The following is a 21001-nucleotide window of genomic DNA, read 5'->3' on the forward strand; positions in this document are numbered from 1 at the left end:
TAAAATTTGTAAAATTCCAAGGCACAGATTTTTAGATACGTTATATTAAAGTTTGCTTTCCAATTATACCCCTAAAAAATAGAATAGATAAGGAGTTATAATTGGACTAAAAGGGAGGGATAATTGTGTCAAGTCAAAAAGACCAACCATGGACACCGAATCCAATCTTTCTGTGTCAATTGATGATTTAGAATTTACAAAAAAGTGACCATATAAAGGTCCTCCCTCACTTCGCTTGGTCGTCCCAATTATTATTATTATTTATTTTTATAGGAAATGAAAATCTATTGCATAATCAAATCTCAACAATTAGTTTCTCTCCAATAAGAGTTGACAACCACATAGGTGATCGAATTTTGAATAGTGGTAAATAAGGTTGTCGTTCACTCGGACTTGTTGAAATTGATTCTAGGCTTAAATATAAAAATACTAAAAATAAAAAATTATACACAAAATATGTCACGGGATGAAGAATTCACTGGGACTCAGGATTTCACTGCTTTCATATTCAAGTGGTTCAAAAATTAATCCTAAATATTTATCGCTCAAACAAAAGAAATATCAACTCTAATATTTTGCCAAGGATAAATTTCGTAAAACATCAATTGTAAATAACAAGCATAGTGTATCTAAAGCACGTAAGACTAAGCATACACTATCTAACAAGATGACAATTGATTAATAGAAATCATAAATTATTTAAATCGGTGCAAAATGTAAATAAAAGAATTAATCAAATTACCACATTGATGAAATCCAGCTTCCTCCGTCATCCCAATGTTGGGTTTAGCTCATTAGGTTGGAAACACGCTCGAAATATGATTTCATTGCTCAAAGTGTTTACAAATAATGAAAATGGGAGAAAATTATTAACGCAATGATTTTATTTTCTCTCCCCAACTCTCCCTCAAATGTGCTCTCTAGCTCTCTATTTATACACACTAATACACGTTACTCAAATATATTCTTCCATAACTCCAAAATCTTCTTCTTTTTAATTAAAAATATCTTCAGGAATTTTTCCTTCTCTTTATTCTCCATATTTCTTTACTAAACTCATATCTTCTTTAATTCGCAGAATAAAACCCAAGATAAAATCTTCCAAGGATATCTCTCTTGTTTAATACAAGATAACTTCCTTTTTCTTCAAATTCTTCCTGTTTATAAGGCAAGAAGATATTCTTATCTTAAAGATAATAAATCCTTTACCGGTGGAACCAAATTTACCGCAAATATTCTTTTTGAATGTTGAAGATTAAGGGTGCCTCTTATCCTTATGTTGGGTGCCGATAGTAATTTGGGTGCTGAGAACAAATTTGGGCTGCACATAACCGCGGGTTCCCCTTAGCCAAATTTGAGGTCCGCTTAGCAAATATCCTCTGGGGTGCCTTTAGCAGTTTTTCGAGCCGATTCTTCCGAAAACGTTTATTTTCCAAAAATACCTACAAACACACAAAACACCAAAATAAGTACAAAATCGAGTACCAACATAGAGAAAATTGAGGACAATTTAGACACAAAAATGTATCTATCAATAGGTGAGAATTCATGACCCCAAAATAAAGAAATATGACAGTAACCTTCCCGCTGCATTGTTTTTTGTCCCTAGGAACATGAACACAACACCACTCATTAAACCATTTTAAAAGTTCCCTACAATCTAAAATAATTGAATTATTTTTCCATTTTGCAGTCTCCGTATTTCCGTTAATAGCCCTAACTACATTAAGACAGTCACCTTCTCGCTGCAAATTCAGGATACTACTTCTTTTGGTCCACTTTATCGCCGCTAAAGCCTCAGCCTACTACTCCTCATAATCTATCCCAGGAAAAAAACAATACTCCATGGAAGTTTCCTGCACCTTCAAGCATAACTAACCCTAAGCCCATAGATTTATGCTCCTTTAAAAATGAGGCATCAAAATTTATTTATTGAAAATCAGTGGCCGGAGGAACCCATCTAACTGGATGCCTAATCCTGACAGTATTCAGTCCAACAATATTTAACTTATTAACATGTTCCTTCCACTCAAGTATTCCTAGCCTCACGGCCATCACAATGGGCTCAACCTGCAATTGTACTTTTTAAAAAACAAAAGCATATCTAACCTTCCATAGATTCTATAGCGTGAACCCTGCAAAGAAAATGAAGTCATTTTGTGTGTTGTTAACAGAAAACCAAGTCAAGATCCATCGCTTAAGAGTCTGCCCATTCAATATGCTTACAGTAGATCTAGAGCCTGCCAAATCTGCCTAGAAACATGACACCCAATCAACAAGTGATCCACAGATTCCACGCCGGAGTTACATAAAGGACATAAAGAGCTAATGTTATGTGCATGTCTAGCAAACCTTTCATATTCACAAGGAGACAATCATGGATTCATTTCCAAAAAAAAATGAAGAATCTTTGGGGGAAGATTTGCTTTCCAGAATCTAATCCATACGTGAAACCTAATTCATTCACGAGCTACCCGTTTAAAATTAAGTGGGTTTCAACATCTCGGTTGCATGTTCTCCATCGTTTATGCACCAATTCATTGAGTAGTTTGTTGCATACCAATTTCCAAAACAAAATCCAGTATTATTTTATTTCCATCGAGAACGCATAACCGTCAGATTCCCCAAGAAAAGCAACGGTGAGCCGGCCGGTGACTACAAGGTATGGTTTTGCAATTCTTTCCATGAGTTGGAAGGCATTCACCAATTTTGGCAAGGGGAAATTAGGGGGAGACCCAAAAAAAAATATTCTCATTCTCAGGCCCACAATTAATTTTAGGTACTGTGACACCCATAATTATATGAAATTATTAAAAATGTATGCATGACGGGTTATGCATCCGCATGACGGGTTATGCATCAGGGGTATAATTGGCAACGCAACTTGGATATAACATATCTAAAAATCCGCATCTTGGAATTTTACAAATTTTATATCGTTGGAAATCTTTTTAAGAGAGCTACGCAACGAGTACAAACAACAATATTAAATTTTTGTTTTTCACGAAAAAATCGGAGGTGATGATCATTTTAGGCAAAATTTCGAAAACTGACTACATAACCATTATGCAGCCACCAAAAAAGATGCATAACACATTCTGCAGACGCATAAGAATTATGCAACCATTTTCTCGACTGCATAACAAATTATGCATCTTCGTAACAAAGTTATGCATCTATAACAAGTTATGTAGCCATTGTTTTGGTTGATTTTAGTGTGTACATAAAAAATTGATGCATAATGCATTAAGCAAACATATTTTCGGATGCATAACAGGTTATGCATCTATTTTCTCGATGCATAAAAGATTGTGCAACAAATTTCTCGATGCATAATGCATTATGCAGCCATATTTTCGGATGCATAACAGGTTACATATCAATTTTCACGACTGCATAACATGTTATGCAGATATTATTGGAGGTGCATGACAAGTTGTGCAGTCTTTGTTTTTGTTGGTTTCAATAGTGACGAAAAAGTTGATGCATAACGTGTTATGCAACCGTTTTCTGGACTGCATAACAAGTTATGCAACAAATTTTGTAGATGCATAACAGGTTATGCATCCATTTTCATAGCTGCATAACAACTTAAAACAACACCCAACAGACGAAAAACCAAATCTGATCTTGACATGTTATGCAGTCATAACAAACTCTATCCGATGCTGAAACAAATTGGTACCCAAGTTAGATCACCCTACTGGCTTCTAATTAACGCCACATCCGCTGCAAACAACCCTTGTACTCATCCCACAAACGCACCGCAAACTAGCAAGGAAACGGTGCGGTCAAGCAGATGCAGCTGGTTATGTTCTTGTTGTTTAGCCTTGACCAAATCTTCCACAGCACTAACCAAATTTGTGAATCACTCTGCACCCTTTTCTTCCTTCTTTTCTCGCTGCCAGAACTGTACCAAACCCTCACCATAGACAACATGTATCCTTCGATATCTTGCTGGTTTCAAACCCACGGCAACAACACACAACACCCACACAAACATCTGCAGCAGCATTTGTTTCTTCTCCTCTTCATACACGACCCAGATAATCAACAATGCCCATAGCAGCAACCATTGTAACAGCTGCGAACTAGGTGGTAATAAGATGGTGGTTCAGCTTTTCTGTCGAACAGTTGATATACGCTACCTGATGGTGTTGTTGTATGTTGAGAAACCATCTCCTTCAGCTCTCCAATTCCTGCAATTTCACATTCAACACAGCCCAATAACTCCACTTCTTCCAGGAATTATAAACTAGACTCATTCATCATCAATTACTGTCACAATCAACCACAACAACAACATCTCTTGGACAGAGAAAAGAGGGGATGTAAGAAATTCTTCTTTCCTGGCTCTCTTGAGTTAAAATACAACCCAAACTTCTATATCATCTCGAGCTCCCGATTCTTCGAACACAACCACCAAAACCCATTTAATCAATCAGTCCGGATCCCCTTTTCTTTGTTGATTTCAGTTTTGCAACTTCACCAAATTCCTTATCTGATCTTCTAAAACTTCATTCATAATCAATTACATCAACAGATCATATCCTAACTTCTTCCTCTCAAACATTACCTCAACTGTAGATGATTCGAATCACAAACGAACCCTTGAATACACCCAATCCAGTAGACAAACAGACCCAACTTGATTGCTGCAATTTCTAATCTCAATCGAGATTTTGGACTCCGTCGATAGATAGGAAAGAAAGTTGTAGGGAGATACGAATCTGAGAAGAAGAAGAAGAAGAAGAAAAAAAACAAAACATAATTTCAGAAATTATGGGTTTGAGAATAATTTTCTTCCAGAAAATGGATGCGCGCCTGTGTTTTTCTGAGCGTGGTTTCATAGCAGAAAAGTATGGGAGAATGGATCTCCCTGTAATTTTCACTTTTGGCAACACATATCTATGCGTCGTCGGTTCATTGTCACGATCTGGGCCCATTAAGGAGGTCCATTATCACAATTCCGTTGATATTTTTCTCGTGGTGTCACTGCGTGGTTGTTTCGGAAGACAAGTTGTACCGAAGAATGCTGTAGACACGTGTCAGGTATATAGAAGATGGTACGAAAATTCAACGGCTGTCAGAGGATTAGCCGTTAGAGGATGGGCTCCACAGTCCACTAGTGTTGAAACAGATTGGCGCCGGAGTACCAATGATCCGGTCAATTCCTGAATGCGACGTTTCTATCCGATCATATGAAGGTTTCTGTTCAAGAACGACCCAATAGCTTAACGTTTCAACACTTTTAGCTCCAGATAGAGAGAAGACAACTCGTGGAATTCCGAGTTGAGAAGCAAGGTCTTGTGTTATATCCAGCCAAGAAAGAAATCGGAAATGATGGAAGTGTGGAGGTGAAGGATGAGATTGGAACCAGTTTAGGAGAGGATCTCGAAGTCTGCTCATGGTTGTAAACTTGTAATCATATAGGTAGGAAAGATTCTTGACATTTTCCACACTTGCAGGTGGTATACAGGTATAGGACTGTCCGTCTTCATCTTTTTATTTTCTTTTCCGAGATCTCGATTCTCGACAATTGCTTTCTTTCTAGACTCCGGGTATGATTAATAGTATAATTTATATTAAGCTAATCATAATAATATGTGAATGATCATTTCCTAAAAAATACCATTATAATCATCCCTAAATTTAGTTTTCACTAAAACTAAGTAAATGGACTAATCAAAATATGCCTTAAAAGAACGGAAAACGGATCATTTGTTCAAATACTTTTAAAATATGGCCTAAATGGACGAGTAAAAATTAATATGAATTAAATAAGACACCAAAAAATTAATAAAGATGAAACTGGATTCATCCTGAATTAAACTTAAAAAATAGAAAAGATGAAACGGGATACATCCCGATGTAAATTAAAAAATAAAAAAATATTTTAAAATGGGTAGGATGAAACTGTTTATATCTTGGCTATTTTTACATTTTTGTCAATTTAAACAGTATCAAAATCTAAATGTAGGAATTGCTGGTCTTTTTAACCAATTTTGTGTTAAAAGAAAAGACTAATCGAAATATCATGATCAGTGAATTAATAATTAATTAAAAGAGTTGATGATGATTTACCTTGTAGTATTTTGTTAAGAATTCTTTTTTCCCCTTTGATTTTCTGATGATAATTCTTAAATAAAAAGAAGAAGAGAAAACAAAAAGAAAAGACGAGAAAAAATTGTTTGTTTTTTTAAGAATTCAACATAGAGTTGAGATGGAGTGCAAGATAAACCAGATGTACATAGTTTTAAGAAAGAAGCCCTGTAGCCTGGTACCAACTCGCGTCAACATCTCGTGCCTTCTTCATTTGTTCCTTCTCTTTCTGGACTAGCCCCTCCATGATATTTGTTTCCTCAAACCACGACGTTACAAGATCCTCCTCATCATCACGTAGCAGTTTAACAAATTCCTTCCTCAGGTCTAAGGTTGATTCATCCCCAACATTACGCAAAGTCTCATAATAACTAGCGGAACGTTCAGATAGCTCCTCCAAAAGCTTTTCCGTGGAAGAGATTTCAGAGTTGAGCTCCTCAAACTCTTTCTTCCTTTCAACAAAGTTATCAGCCTGGAATTCGCTCTCATTGTGGTGAATCTTCTCAAGAAACTTGAGACGTCTCATCTTTTGTATACTTATCTTAGGCTGAACATCTTTGTTCACAATTTCATCCCAATAACTTATACAATCCACGGCAAACATAGAAAGTTCATACGGAACATCTTCTTTTAGCTGATCAATGATCCATTGTACGTGCTCATCCTGAAGTGCTGCATCAGTTAACATGGTAGAAAAGCTACGAAGCATCTCGGCTTTTCTCTTCAGTGCATTGTGATAGAAACCCTCAGCAGCATAGGTTTCAACAAGAAGCTTATCTTTTCCCTCTGTCAATTTGGTACGAATAGAGTTGAAGATTTTATAATCATCAAGTACTACTCTTGCACTTCCATAACCACCATATACTGTCTTGTTAATCACTTCAGAAACATAGGGCTTAACAATTTTTTCCACATCTTCAAAATGTTTCCACTCCGTTAAAGCCCTATTAAGATCCGTTTCACAGCTTTTTTCTTCCGTGTTGCCTCTTTTTCTTACTCGTCTTTTTGAGGTACAAGGTTCTGTCATCGTTTCTCTTTTCCTTGGAAGGAAGAAGATCCTTCAGATCGCTGAAAGAGAATTGGGAGATTAATTTGAGAACAAGATCTTGATCGATCCAATATCAACCCCGAGCTGAAATTTTATAACAGAAGATTCAGATCAGAAGACAGTCGCATATAAGAACTTAAGATTTGTTGCAGAACTGCAAGAAGATTATGGAGATGCAGTATCTGATACCTCTAAGTAATTCTTCCCCCTGGGAAGTAATTGATTTCAAGCGCTTGACCCACTAGGCAAGCTTTCTTTCCAACACTTTGCTTTACTATCCATGACCCCTGAAGAATAAACGCAATCAACACACGTGAGTCCTACATTTTACATCCAATACACATTTTTTCTGAATGACACAATAATTAGTTGACGAATGAATTATAAAATAAGAACTACATTTGATGGAGTTGTCCACAAAAATTAACTTCTGCTTGCACTTACTTTCGAAATGTAGGGTATAAGCTTGAACCTTGAATTCCTATATGTCTCTTGTCAACATTAAAGAGCGCGTATCTGAGTATTTTCCAGATTTGGCTTTAAGAATTTATCTTAATGCTGCAGATGCAGGAGGTGTATGGTGAGCTAGGCAGGAATTCGTATTAATACTACAATGATTATCTATTAGTTTGTGTCCAATAACTGTATTAGTTTGGCTAACCAGAGACCAGTAACACGATCCACCATTTTGAAAATCATTCAGAGACCAAAAACCCCATTCGTTAAACTTAATAATTGAAATTAAGATGGATATATGGTAACATTAATGTTTCGGAATTCACCGAAAAGAAGTAATCAGTCTCTCTCATGTTCTCTCTACTGTTCTGAGAACTGAATCTATGGAAACTCCGGCGTTTTTTTCCCGATCATTTGTTGTTTTTCACTCTTTTCTCTTCTTCCCTTTAATCTCCTGACTTCTCCGCCGTCCAAGGACGGACACTCTTAAGTGTTCCTTCCCCTTGGGGCCGGGATTTCCTGGGAGGTTAAGCTCTTGACTTCTTCGCCGTCCAAGGACGGAGTAAGTGGTGGTGGTTGCTCCTTCCCCTTGGGGCCGAGATTTCCAGGGAGCATGGAATCTTAGTTTCATTCCTTTCTTGTGGTTTTTCAGCTGAAGTGACCTTCGAGTAAAGTTTTTTGTTGTTTTCTCTGTATGGTTGCTCCAATAAGATTGAATCCTAGTCCCTTGCTACTTCGGTCATGCTTGGTGGGTATTTTTTCTGATTGGAGTTTGATCTGAATCTTGTTTGGTGGAGGCCTAGTCCCTTGCTACTTCGGTCATGCTTGGTGGGATCTCTTCTAATTAGGTTTTGATCTTCCGTACTCATTCTTGGATTATCTTTCTTTTTCGATCAACTTTTGTTCTTTCTCGCCTCTCGGATTTGAGTTTTTGCTTTTTATGCGAAGTCTTATAGCATGAATAGAGAAAAGAAAATATTCAGGGTAGAGAGACACTCGTATCAATTTGAAGTGGATGGTGGACAATCTGTTTTGGTTAAAGAATGGGGGAATAAATTTTACTCGGAAGCTTTCTTGTTGAAATTGAATGGTAGAAAGCTCATTAATTTCTTCAGGATGGCATTTAATTCACGAACCTACGAGTATAAATTCATCAATCTAATTGACAAGGGAGTCTCATGGTTCTGGGAGTGGAATAAAAACAGCAGGGTATAAGATTATCCCACAAGGAAAAGAAAAATTCAAAGCTTTCCGGCAGGAGAAAAAAGATGGGGATGGAGTGCAGCAGCTGACTGTTTGGAAATGATACTAGGCAAAGAAAAGGAAATTCAAAATCCACCTAAAAAAGCAAGTTTTCCGGCTATCCAAGCCATCAACGTTCAAAGAACCAGGAAGAATCCAGCTCCTCAGGGAGACGAAATCAAAGCTCCCGGTTCCAAATCTTTCTTGGAGGCATCCACTGGTATCGACAAACGACTCTCTAATGTGCATCATGCTAAAAGTTATCCTCGCGACAGAAGTTTGGAAGGAGAAGGGTTTTTTATTCCGACTGCTGTTGATTTCAAGCATAGAGCAGTAATTTGTGAAGTAGGTCCTTACAATCCGGGATGGTTAATTGTAACGGAGTGGGTAAAACAACATCTACAAAGAGGCAGATATCTAGGATTAAGGTCTTTTTCATCACAGAAAGCAGTGTTCTTTGCTAAGTCAGAGGAAGAAGCAGAGACAATTGTTAGACAAGGAGGTGGAAGCGTAAAATCTGTCAATTTTTCGTTTAAGAGATGGTCAATTAATGATGGTGGGATTTCTACTCAGATCATACAATCCCCATCTAAATGGATTCGTGTGAAAGGCGTTCCTCTTCATGTGTGGAATATGGATACTTTTGAGGAAATTGGAAGTTTTTGTGGAGGCTTAGAGGTGGTAAATGTGTGCACGTTGAACATATTCCAGGAACAATTTTCTTAAAACCACGAGGTTTTGTGGAAGGTTTTTGGGTAACAATTGAAGTTCTTTGTCATAATACGGCTGGGATTGTGATGGTGAAATCTAAAAACAATTCACATCCTTCGTTGTTGTCTGTGTTACAGGAGCTCTATCCTAAAATTTGGAGAAAGTCGAGCAAGAAAGGAAGAGTGATACACATAATGGTGAACAGAAATGGGTTGCAAACTCCATCATGGGATTTAGGCTTTAAATCAGGTTTTAGAGAAGAAAATATAAGTGATGTTGCTGCGCTCATTGAAACTATTGGGGATCCTAGCAATTTAGGAACAGAAGAAGATACAAGGTCATGAACTCCGGGTAAAAATGGAGAATTCTCAGTTTCTTCTTGTTACGAAATGATTGATGGACAACAACAGTTATGAGGACAAGCTCAAGCTCCAGCAAGACAACGCAGAATGCCGTTGAATTACATTTGGAATTCAGCCATCCCAACGAAAGTGTCATTTCTAGTTTGGGATGCAGCAATGAATGGATTACCAACTATTGATCGTTTACGTCGAAGAGGGATGGCAATCAGAAACATTAACTGTTGTCTGTGTCATCAAGAACACGAATCAATTTCACACATCTTTATTCAATGTGAGTTTGCAAAGAAAGTGTTGGATCATTTCTTAAACTTGTTGGAAATTAGATGGAGGCCGCCAGATTCATGTATGGATTTGGTTGTGTCTTGGCAGTTGAAATTCAGGACCGAACCAAGGGAATTTCTTAAATTCTGTTTTCCCTTCGCCATATGGCAGCAAATCTGGGAGGAAATGAACGATAGAGTTTTCCGCAACAAGGAAAAAACAGTAGAAAGGGTTATCATTCAAGTGAAGGCTTCCTTATTCAGTAGGGCGAGAGTTCATGAATCCTTTAAGCATTTTAAGTTTGTGGGTTTCATGCACGGTTGGGAGGTTTTTAAGTAGTAACTAGCTTCAAACATGTAGTAGAGGAAATGTTTTTTTGTTCCATGTTTTACACTCCCTTTTACTCGTTTTGTGTTGTCCAGTTTGAATAGCTGTGTGTTGTTTCTTTTAGTGCTAGCTCAACACTCTCTAGTGAATGAATTTTATATTCTCCAAAAAAAAAACTGTGAGAGTCGCAAGTTTCGAGATGTGAAAGTAAGTTAGATATTTTAAACTTGAAAGTTCATAGAGTTTAGTTGGGTGTTCCTGTGTGACGTGTCTTTGTTCTTTGGTGTTTCTCTTGCGACCTTTAGCTTTCAAGCTTTGGTTTGTGTTTGGGGGTTATCTCTGTTTTTCCCCTTTCTTTTTTTAGTTGGTTTCTTGGTTTAGAGAACATAATTCATGTACTTTATTCCTTCATCTACAAATTTTTTAATTTACCGATCAAAAAAAAAAAAAAAAAAAAAAGAAAGTTCATAGAGTTTATAGAATTAGAGAAAACAAGAAATTTTCTCCTTTAAGAAATTGTATCCGGAGAGTTTATAGAACAAATGAGTAGACGCGATCAATAGCACAAAGTACCTGCAACTCTACCAAGCATACGAATGGTTAATAACAGGTCATTCTTTAACTGTCTGCATTGAGAATTATATTGACATATTTGACCACGGTAACCAATCACTGTTCAGCTGCTTGTGAACAATATCGTTATGAACATCAAGGTGCTCAATCACGCTACCTCGGGATAGACAGAAATCCCACCTGTGAAGAATTTTTTATTAGGATACGACAAGCAACTGATCAACTATCCAGATATAAAGCAGCACAACAGCATTGCCGGATACAATAATGTGAAAAAACAAGTTATCAATATCGTGCGGAACAGTTGCAGCTTACTCCCATTCTCTTGGAGATGGATGCCACAAATTTCGTCAACTCGATCAAAGGTCCCAAATATGTATTTGGTAGCGTGGGAAAATGACAACCAGTAGAGCTAAACTCAGCTGCTTTGTTGCTTGCGATGTTATTATATATATATCCTTGTGGATAGAAATTGAGCATGCTACAGACAGTTTAGCAAAGTATGCCCGAAAACATAGTCGTAACTTCATCTGAAATGTTACAAATGGACACCACCAATGTGCTTAACTATTGATGAATAAAATTTCTCCGTAGTATTAAAAAATAATTTCTCCTTCCCTCCATAAGGAACACCTAACACGGTACCAAAAGGAAAAGTTTATTCATGCGCTGCTTTCTCGACCATGGTTTTCTGCGAGAAACCTCATCAATGGGTTTTGACTTCTCCACATGTACATGTCTCTTCATTGTCTGTTTCGTATTCCTCCTACTCATGACTTGAATCTTCAAAATCATCCACAACCACTTCATGAACAGGAGAATGTGGTTTGGCAAAGCACCAGTCGAGCCCTTGCAGGAAGTGATTCCATATCTTAACAGCATAGGCTTGGACCGTTTAAAAAAATCAAGTATTGGTGTAAGGTTTCGGCAAATCTCTGGCTAAGTTGCATTCATCTCATTTGCGATATGTTTTACTTGAAAAAGTTTATATTTATCACCAACTTGATAGCTTCAGCAAATTCTTTAACTTTCTCAAGGATTACTGTTTTTCATTTAAAACTCAAGGATAGATGCATAGAAGCATTTCTTATATAGTTATAACTTAGAACCATATTCATACATGTTGAGATAATGACACATGCAAAAATAAAGGGAAAAAAGCTCCTGATAGACTACCAAACAAGCTCTGAACCTGTGGTAGGAGTACCTGACCAGTTGGGTTCAATCCAAGTACAATATAAATGTTTTTTGGTGCTGTAAAAACCATTTGAAGAAGAGTGTTTATCAGTACTGTCATTTAGGAAGAGTGTCTGATACCTACATATGTCAAGCGAGAAGAAAACAATCCGATTGTTGTGTAATCTTGGGAAGTATATCTTGTTCTTCATGCGACTAACTGGCGCGATTGCTGCAATGCAACAAGTATGACTAACAAACAACATAAATTTCCCTAAATCTTCAACTTCTACCCACGTAAGCTCTTTAGTTTTTGCTGAGGCATGTAGCTTAAAGATCTGAACCGCCCTCGTCTTATTAAGAGGTGTTACATAAACAGATAGAAGTTGTCCTTCACATTCCACCAAGAAACTCTGACGGTAGCGAGTACAGGCGGGTACAAGATCGTCTAGAACTTTCCAATAATGTTCACTGCTCTGTATCTCAAAAACTCCTAAATTTCCTCTCGTGCCAAAGCAGTAGAAACACCCAGCATGAAAAACTGGATTAGTTCGACACATATTAAATCTCAAGTACTCTTCCTCGAAACTGAACTCCTGTGTATCCTCATGGTAATCGTGGCTCCAAAAATCATCTCCCCTTGAGATGAAGTAGGTGTCAACCTTATCTGAATAGAAAGATCTTCCGATGGCAAACACGGTACAGTCTGAAGAAGTAGGTATAGAAGAGAATGATGTTACTTCAAAGTCGCAACTACGTTCTGGTAACTCGGGAAGTCTGATCACATCTCTCGTGAACGGATTGAAAAAGAATAGCAAGTTTCTTTTGCATGATTTAGACATCAATAGCCAGCCACCTTTCGAACAATGAATTGTAGCATCCAATAAGTCCTCAGAGATATTTATGAGATATGTCTCATCATTATGCATTGGATTCATGAATCTGTAATCACAATCATTATAATTTTGATGCAAAAGCAGCCATGGAGATAAAGATGTAGTAGTATGTGAGATCTCCAGCGTGGTTCTCTTGCGCACTATAAAAGCAACCGATCGATGTGCCTTACAGACAGCTCGGAAATGTAAGTAATCTACTGTATTATGCAGATAACTTGCAATTAACTCTATAATATCCATGTCAAGATTACCCCAGCAGGTTCCTGAGTTTACCATTTTAGTTATTCCTAAATTCTTCTTCTTCTTCGTCTTCTTGTTGCAGTAGTCAGTTTTATCATTATTACCGTGTACACTAGTTTTCATGTTTGGTTCTGCTTCTACGGTAACGCTGCAGTTTCCTTTGATATGGCTTATGGGCATTGTCACCCATTCTGCCTGGAAGCATTGATCCGTCAAACCTGAGAAAGCTATATCATATGAAATAGTACTATTTTCTAGATCAAACACATAAACTGTTTTATCTTCAGGTAATGTGAAATACACATGTCCTCGTGTAAAACCCAGATCAGCTGCAGAGCACGAAGCTGTAGTCTTTCCTCCAAGAAATAGAATATGATCGCCCAAAGTTTTAACTTTTTCCCAAACCATCAAAGTAAAATTCATCGTAAATATTTTGAAACTAGTGATATCCTCATAGCGGTGTTTAGTTGTCAGATGATGATAATCTATGACAATGACAAATAGTTCATCACGGGATTCCAAAAGCTTTATTTGACGGTTACTTTTACGTGCTTGTGCTCCTGAAAATTTCAATTTGGTTATAGAGAGAGGCAATTCGTCGTCGTCGTCAGACGACCCAAGTTGTTTTTCCATGACAAGTTGCATATTCTTGTCACACAGAACATACAACTTTCCTTTAAAACAAGCTATGGATTCAGGAATTACTTGTCCCGGTAGCGTCCAATTTCTCCATTGCTTATCTCCAGGGCGGCAAAACAGGATAATGTACTTACCAGTGTACATATTATCAGGATCTCTAATTAAAAAAGAAAGGAGGAAAAACACCATAGAATTATCATTGTTGACAGCAGTTGTATTAATGGTTGGTGGTGCGGACAACACACCACCTTCCACATCGCCCTCAGGTTTAGTAATCCAGCTATGCAGAGACGGTAACCATATCTTCTTCAATGACACAGGATTCCATAAAAAGCAATCTCCATATTTCAACCTCGACGAATCTGGATAACTGTTTCCGGGAAGATGACAATATACAATCAGCCATCCTTGATGAGATAGTGACTGAAAATAGCCAAACCACTGACTCATCTCTAGAATGTTTCTCTTGTGTGTTTTATCGTATGGTCGTTCACATAAATTATAGAATAGCTGTTCTTTTTTCCCATGATCAGTAAACACAAGCCATGGGGCTGCCATAGGAATAGGTGGACTATGATATACGCTTCTCATCTTCTTAAATTTTCACAAACAATTTACCGTTGGAAGAAAATTAGCTGGCGAAAAACAAGAACCGAAAGAATAAAAAGTTTTGTAGAAGAGGAAGAGAAGAGGAGTAGTTATCCCCACAAAAGAGGATTTATTTGGCTACGAAGGATATCTCATCTATATATATATATATATAATATAACTTTTAATGTATAAAAAGAGGGAATTGATTATGAATCTTGTTTAGGCTAGGAATTACAATTCAAATAATATAGGGTTTCCAAAGAACTGTGAGCTCCAAAACTAATTAAAGCTACGGGTCTCTTTCTTGTCGGTACCTTGAATGCGAAAGTTAAAGGTACGCCAAAATCCTTCGGTTATCCCGATCAAATTTCAGCAGTAGACCGACCTCGCAGATCTTGGCACCATGATGGGGATGGGTTTCCTTCTTCGAGAGAGGATCATCAACAAGATTTTTAAAGCATGAAGCCAAGCGTGACTAGTTTTTTATATTTTAAAAAACGAGCGTATGTTGAAACGTGAAGCGTCGTTTCATGATTGATGTATATTTAAAACAAAACTAGTGACAAAACCCCTAGGTGAACAAACTAGTGATAAGAAAAAACCGGTCATATTATTTTTAACAAATAAAAACCGTTTCAAACAAACAAAAACCCCAATTCAAATAAAAATTTTAAAATTTAGTTTTTATTTGATTTCTAAATTCCAAAACTGACCTTTCGTATATAAAAACATTTTTCAAAGGAAAGTTTAGCGAAAGAAAACAGTAAAAACAATATTTGTTCTCTCTGAATCCAAACAAATCAGATACTAGTCTAATTACGATTCTTCTTTCCTAGTTTTCTTCGTTTTTTTCAGTTCCATATCTCGTTTAAATTCAAAGATTCGTCATCGTCTTCTCCCAATTTCTATTCAAAGATTCAGAGAGCAATTTTAGGTTTGATTGAAGAAAAGGAAGAGAAGCTACAAGTTTTGAGATTTGTTTATTCGAGATACGTAGAAGAATCAAATTCAGTTGTTTATTCGAAAAGAGAAGATAAACATAGTTGTTTTATTCGAGATCTGGTTGCAATTCAGTTTAGCTGAAATCATATTTCCGCTTTTCAAGTTGAAATTGAATCTCGAATTGAAGAATCCAGCTGAACAATCAATCAACTTCGTGTTGATCATCTTCGTCTTCGTATTAATCTTCGTCTTCAAGGAATCAATCAACTTTTCAGGTATTCAATTCTCTTTTTTGTGTTGATTTTTGATTTTGTTTGTGTGAATTTTCTAGTCACTCTTGTCGAATAAACTGAATTGATGTTAGCATATGATTTTTTATGTTTGTGTTGATGTTCTTATGAAGGATTCCATCTCTTTGGAACTGTTTTTCAAAAAAAAAAAATTGTTGTTGATATTCACATCTGGTGAAACAGTTTTTGGTTTCATCATTTTGTTCTGTAGATTATGGATTCTGTTCTCGCACTTGTATGTCACAAAGAAGATTGTTTAACTCTTCGTATTGGCCTCCAAGAGTCTTTTGCTAATTTGAAGACTAGTATATGCTCAAGTTGGTGTGAATTCTCTCCTCCTTCTATGGAAATTTTTCACATGGTTGATAATCAGCAAAAGGTCATTCATTCTGATTTTGATCGTCAATGTTTGGCTCTATTTAGTATGTATAATAAAGAAGGGATTATGGAGTTACTCGTAAGTCACAAAGCTGAGAGTTCTGGTTCAATAAGTTCCGGAATTATAGCTTTTGATGACCATCCAAAAAGTTCTGGAATTATACCTTTTGAGAAGCCACGGATTGATTATGATGTTCCAGATAAAATTAAGGAACCGTTGAAGTCTGCTCACTGGTTACATCTTTTTCAAGGAGTTGAACAGTTGTTTCCGGGAGGTGTTGAACAAGTTCGTTGTGATTTACAGAAGTATCACGCATCAGCTGGTTATGAATACACGGTATATAGGAATGAGAAGTTGAGGATTGGTGCACGTTGTGCTAATAAGAACAAAGAGGAGAAATGTGACTGGCATTTATATGCTGTGTCTGTTGATGGTGTTGTAGGAAGTCCTTTTATTATCAAGGAACTAAATAATCAGCATACTTGTGTTGGTGGATTTGTTAACATGCCACGGATATCGAAGAAACTAGTTAGTAGCTTGATTATTGATGAAATTAAACAGGATCCTAATAAGAAAACTAAGCATATTATGGAATCTTTTACGAGAGACTTCGGCTTTGACATTAGTCTTATTATGCATACGCAGGTAAGAAGCATGCACTGAATACTTCATGGGGAGAGAACGAGAAATTTTTATGTTCTTGAACTGGTATAAAAACAAGTTGATTGAAACAATCCTGGTTCTCACGTGGTTTTGGAAGTTGAAGAAGGGACCATAAATTTCAGAGGATGTTTATCTGTTTTGAAGCTTGTAGTCGTGGATTCAATTTCTGTCGTCCTGTATTATTCGTTGATGCGGCTCACTTGAAAAGCAAGTACCTTGGTCATATGATGGCAGCAACAGGTCTAACCGAAATGATGGTAAGGTTTTTATCATTTTTTTATGTTGGTTTCATCATTTTTTTATGTTGGTTTCATCATTTTTTATGTTTGGTTTTCATCATCTTATGCTTGTGTTATGCTTTGTTCATGTTACAGAAATCTTCCCTCTTGCTTATGGTGTGGTTTCATCGGAGAATGAAGCGAACTGGAAATGGTTTTTGGATAATTTGAAGAAAGTCCTTTCTCCTTTGCGACCAAAGCTTACTTTTGTGAGTGATCGAGGTATTGGATTGGTAACACAAATTCCTATGTTTTTCCTGAGGCTTTTCATGGTTGGTGCTACTGGCATATGGAATGCAATATCAATACATGCTTACCAAAGGTTGCAAAGTTTATAACAAATATGTATTGGGACTGTTTAAAAATGTGCGTATGCTTCTACTCATAAAGAATTTTCAGAGAATTGGGATAAGTTGAGGAAGGTTCAAAATCAGAAGTTACAAGACTATCTAAGTAGAGCTCCTCTTGATAAATGGGCAAGTTTTTTCTTCAAGGGTCGACGATATGGTAGGTTGTGTTCAAATATTGCTGAGAGTTTCAATGGTTCGGTCGTGAGAGAGAAGAGAGAGAGCCTATAGCCATCATGGTTGATGAGATCAGGGTGAAGCTAATGGACCAAATGTGTAAACGTCGCGAGGACTCTGCTAACTTAATGAAATGGCGTCAAACTCTATGTCCAGAATATGAAGCTCTACTCCACGACAACAAGATGCATGGATGTAACTACCAAGTCACCAAGTCGTCGGAATATGTGTTTGAAGTTCATGCTTCATTAACACAGACTGTCAATTTGAAAAGAAGAACATGTTCTTGCAACCGTTGGCGTATTGACGGTTTCCCGTGTGCCCATGCTGTCCGTTGCATCATGGTGAATGGAGAAGATCCTTACAATTATGTTGAGCACTACTTTACAGTAAAGTTCTACCGAGAATCGTATAAACATGCAATCAATCCTGTTCCCACAGTCGAAAAGCCCGTGACAGTGTCGCCGAAATCGATGGTTTTTGGTCCGAATAATGGACCACAACCAGGACGTCCATCGAAGAAGAAGAGGATTCCTAATACAGGTTCAGTTGCCAATAAGAAGATGAGAACCTGTGGTTCCTGCAAGGTTTTGACCACCCATAATAAACGGACATGCCCTTCTCGTCAGATTTCATGAGAACTTGTAGTCATTTCGACTAGACTACAATATGTGGTTCCTGCAAGTCATCGAATTTTACTCTTAGTTTCGTTTGCTAGACTACAATATGTGTTTCATTTACTATTTCATATTTTTGTTTTAGAAGTTAATATGCTGCAGGTGTTTTCATTTTATATTTTGTCTAAGAATAATAAGTTTGATTAAGTTTAAGTTTTTCAGAATTTTTACAGGCCTTTATAGTTTGGTGTAACCGAATCAGGTTTCATCATTTTTTTGATGAAACCAGAAAGGGTTTCATCTTATTTTGGTGGAACCATTGTTTTACTGTCACTTTTTCTTCTATATTTTTTGACAACACAGTAGATGATGTTTTGTCTACTGTTTATTGGTGCCGCAAATATATGACACATCATTTATGGATAGTTTTTATAAAATGAGACATCATATTTAGACATAAGCTTTTAAGGAAATACAACTGAAATAGCACGAAATCGTTTTTATATAAACTGTAACCATTTCACAAGTACTTTAAACTTCAACTAAAACTTGAATCTGCAAGGAGAACTGTATGTCAAGGAGTATCATCATTACAATAACCATTTCAAAAGTAATTTAAAATTCAACTAAAACTGAATGTTCAATAGGACGGGCACGACATGCGAGTATTATTCTATATTGTCAAGGAGTATCTTCAACGCCAACTTTGGTCTCATATTATGCACCTTTTCTCGTATATCATCTGTAGACATGTTTCCTTTCAAGAGGCTCTTCATGTAATAGCAAACATGCAGGCCACAATCGTTCCTGAAAAACCAAAACAATGTCTCAATTGTTACAAAGTGACTAGCTGAGAGTGTTCTGATATTAGTATCTATATGTAAAGCATTCGGTTACAAGTGATGTAATGATTTCAAGCATATGCATATGTGAACTATAAACTTCCAAACATAACTTACCCTATTTGTTCACAACATGTAGGGTTGTGCAAAGAGTATGTTGTTGGCTGACTTGCCTGCTGATCACAGGGGAGCTTTGCGTCGTGCTGTGCAAATGCTGATACTATACGTTGTTTCATGCTTTCAGCACTTTTTCTGCATTCCTCTCCCGTGGAAGCCAAGGAGTTGTAGTGATAAAATTCCCCGGTTTCAAAATCAAAAGTAAGCAATGTCCAATGGTTTACATCTCCAAGTGATGTCAGCAACGGAACGAACAAAAAGCACGCTATAATCCATTTTGTCGATGAAGCCTTCTATTAGCCTTATTACAGCACCACATTTCTTTCCTAATGAGTGACATGTCTGAAACAAAATACCAGATAAAAGCTCCTTAATTAGTTACAGACATGCAAGTTTGATGAAACCAAACTTTGTTCCATCAAAATTAACCATATAAACAACATCATTTTTTGTTTTCCACAACTATTTTTTATGCCAAAAAATTTACATTAAAGAATTTCGGAGTAAACTTACATAGGCAAATGTGCTTATAAACACAGCTCTCTGGTACTTTGGAGAACCATCTTGTTTCAACTCATTTTTTTTGATGTTGTTTTGCAGCTTCAAAATGTAGAACTCTATAATGTCTCCTGCGACGTCACCCTCTCTCATCAAATTATCCATCATCTTCCCCGATATATGTAATTGAAGATTTAAATGCTCCCACGCCGTTGACCTGTTAATTTTATTTTTTAAAAAGCTAGTCAATGATGGATAAAAAAAGGAGAAACAATGCATAACTTGGAACAAAATTTTGATGAAACCAGTCTTGGTTACATCAGTTATTTCCCAATTACCTTTCATTGTTCTTTCTGAAAAAAGTGGTCACGAGGGGTTTCTCATTTTGTTGAGTACTTTCAAGATCTTCAAGTTATCAACTGGTTTCAACTTCACCCCCTGTACTTCCTGCACCTTCTTGTTCTCCTTGCACTTACGAGCTGTAACCTTTCTTCTTTTTTTCACACTGGTGTTGTAATCCTGCATTCTGATAGGTGGAACCAAATTCCTTCTGTCTTCCCTCATTCTTGTAACCATGTTACTCATCCTTTGCGCAGCACTGAGTTCTCCCTGTCCTTTCTCTTGACTGTCACACTGCGACAGTCCTAAATCAAATCCAGGTTGTTCATTCTCTAACTCAAGTAAATCATTCGCCATCTTTACAGCTGGGTAGTAGTATACGCTTCCAACATTTGGCTTTGACGACGAACAACCTTTCTTATTGTATTCGTATTCCATTTTCCTGATAACATCTTCATCAATTACAAATTGAGTTTCGTTTTCTTCTTGTTCAATAATTTGCTTCGACGAAGAATCTTTGCTCATTTCAGATTCCACCCGCTCTGCCACCTTGATATCCTCAACGGTATTTGGAGTCAACTCAGTACCCTCTCCTTCTTGTTCATCATTGGTGACTGGCATCGACGAAGAAGCTTTGCTCATTTCAGATTCCACCCGCTCTGCCACCTTGATATCCTCAATGGTATTTGGAGTCAACTCAGTACCCTCTCCTTCTTGTTCATCATTGGTGACTGGCATCGACGAAGAAGCTTTGCTCATTTCAGATTCAACCCGCTCTGCCACCTTGATATCCTCAACGGTATTTGGAGTCAACTCAGTACCCTCTCCTTCTTGTTCATCATTGGTGACTGGCATCGATGAAGTAGCTTTCTCCATTTCAGATTCAAC

The 21001-nt window shown here is 37.0% G+C and overlaps 1 protein-coding gene across 1 annotated transcript; it reads left to right on the forward strand.

Annotated features, from left to right (window-relative positions):
• The first annotated feature begins 10008 nt into the window (after positions 1 to 10008).
• On the forward strand, positions 10009 to 10521 carry LOC113280462. Its single transcript, XM_026529082.1, has one exon. The coding sequence runs from the start codon at positions 10009 to 10011 to the stop codon at positions 10519 to 10521; it is 513 nt and encodes a 170-aa protein (XP_026384867.1).
• Positions 10522 to 21001: the final 10480 nt, after the last annotated feature.

Source organism: Papaver somniferum, chromosome 5 (genome assembly GCF_003573695.1).
Source record: "Papaver somniferum cultivar HN1 chromosome 5, ASM357369v1, whole genome shotgun sequence".
NCBI lineage: Eukaryota > Viridiplantae > Streptophyta > Magnoliopsida > Ranunculales > Papaveraceae > Papaver > Papaver somniferum.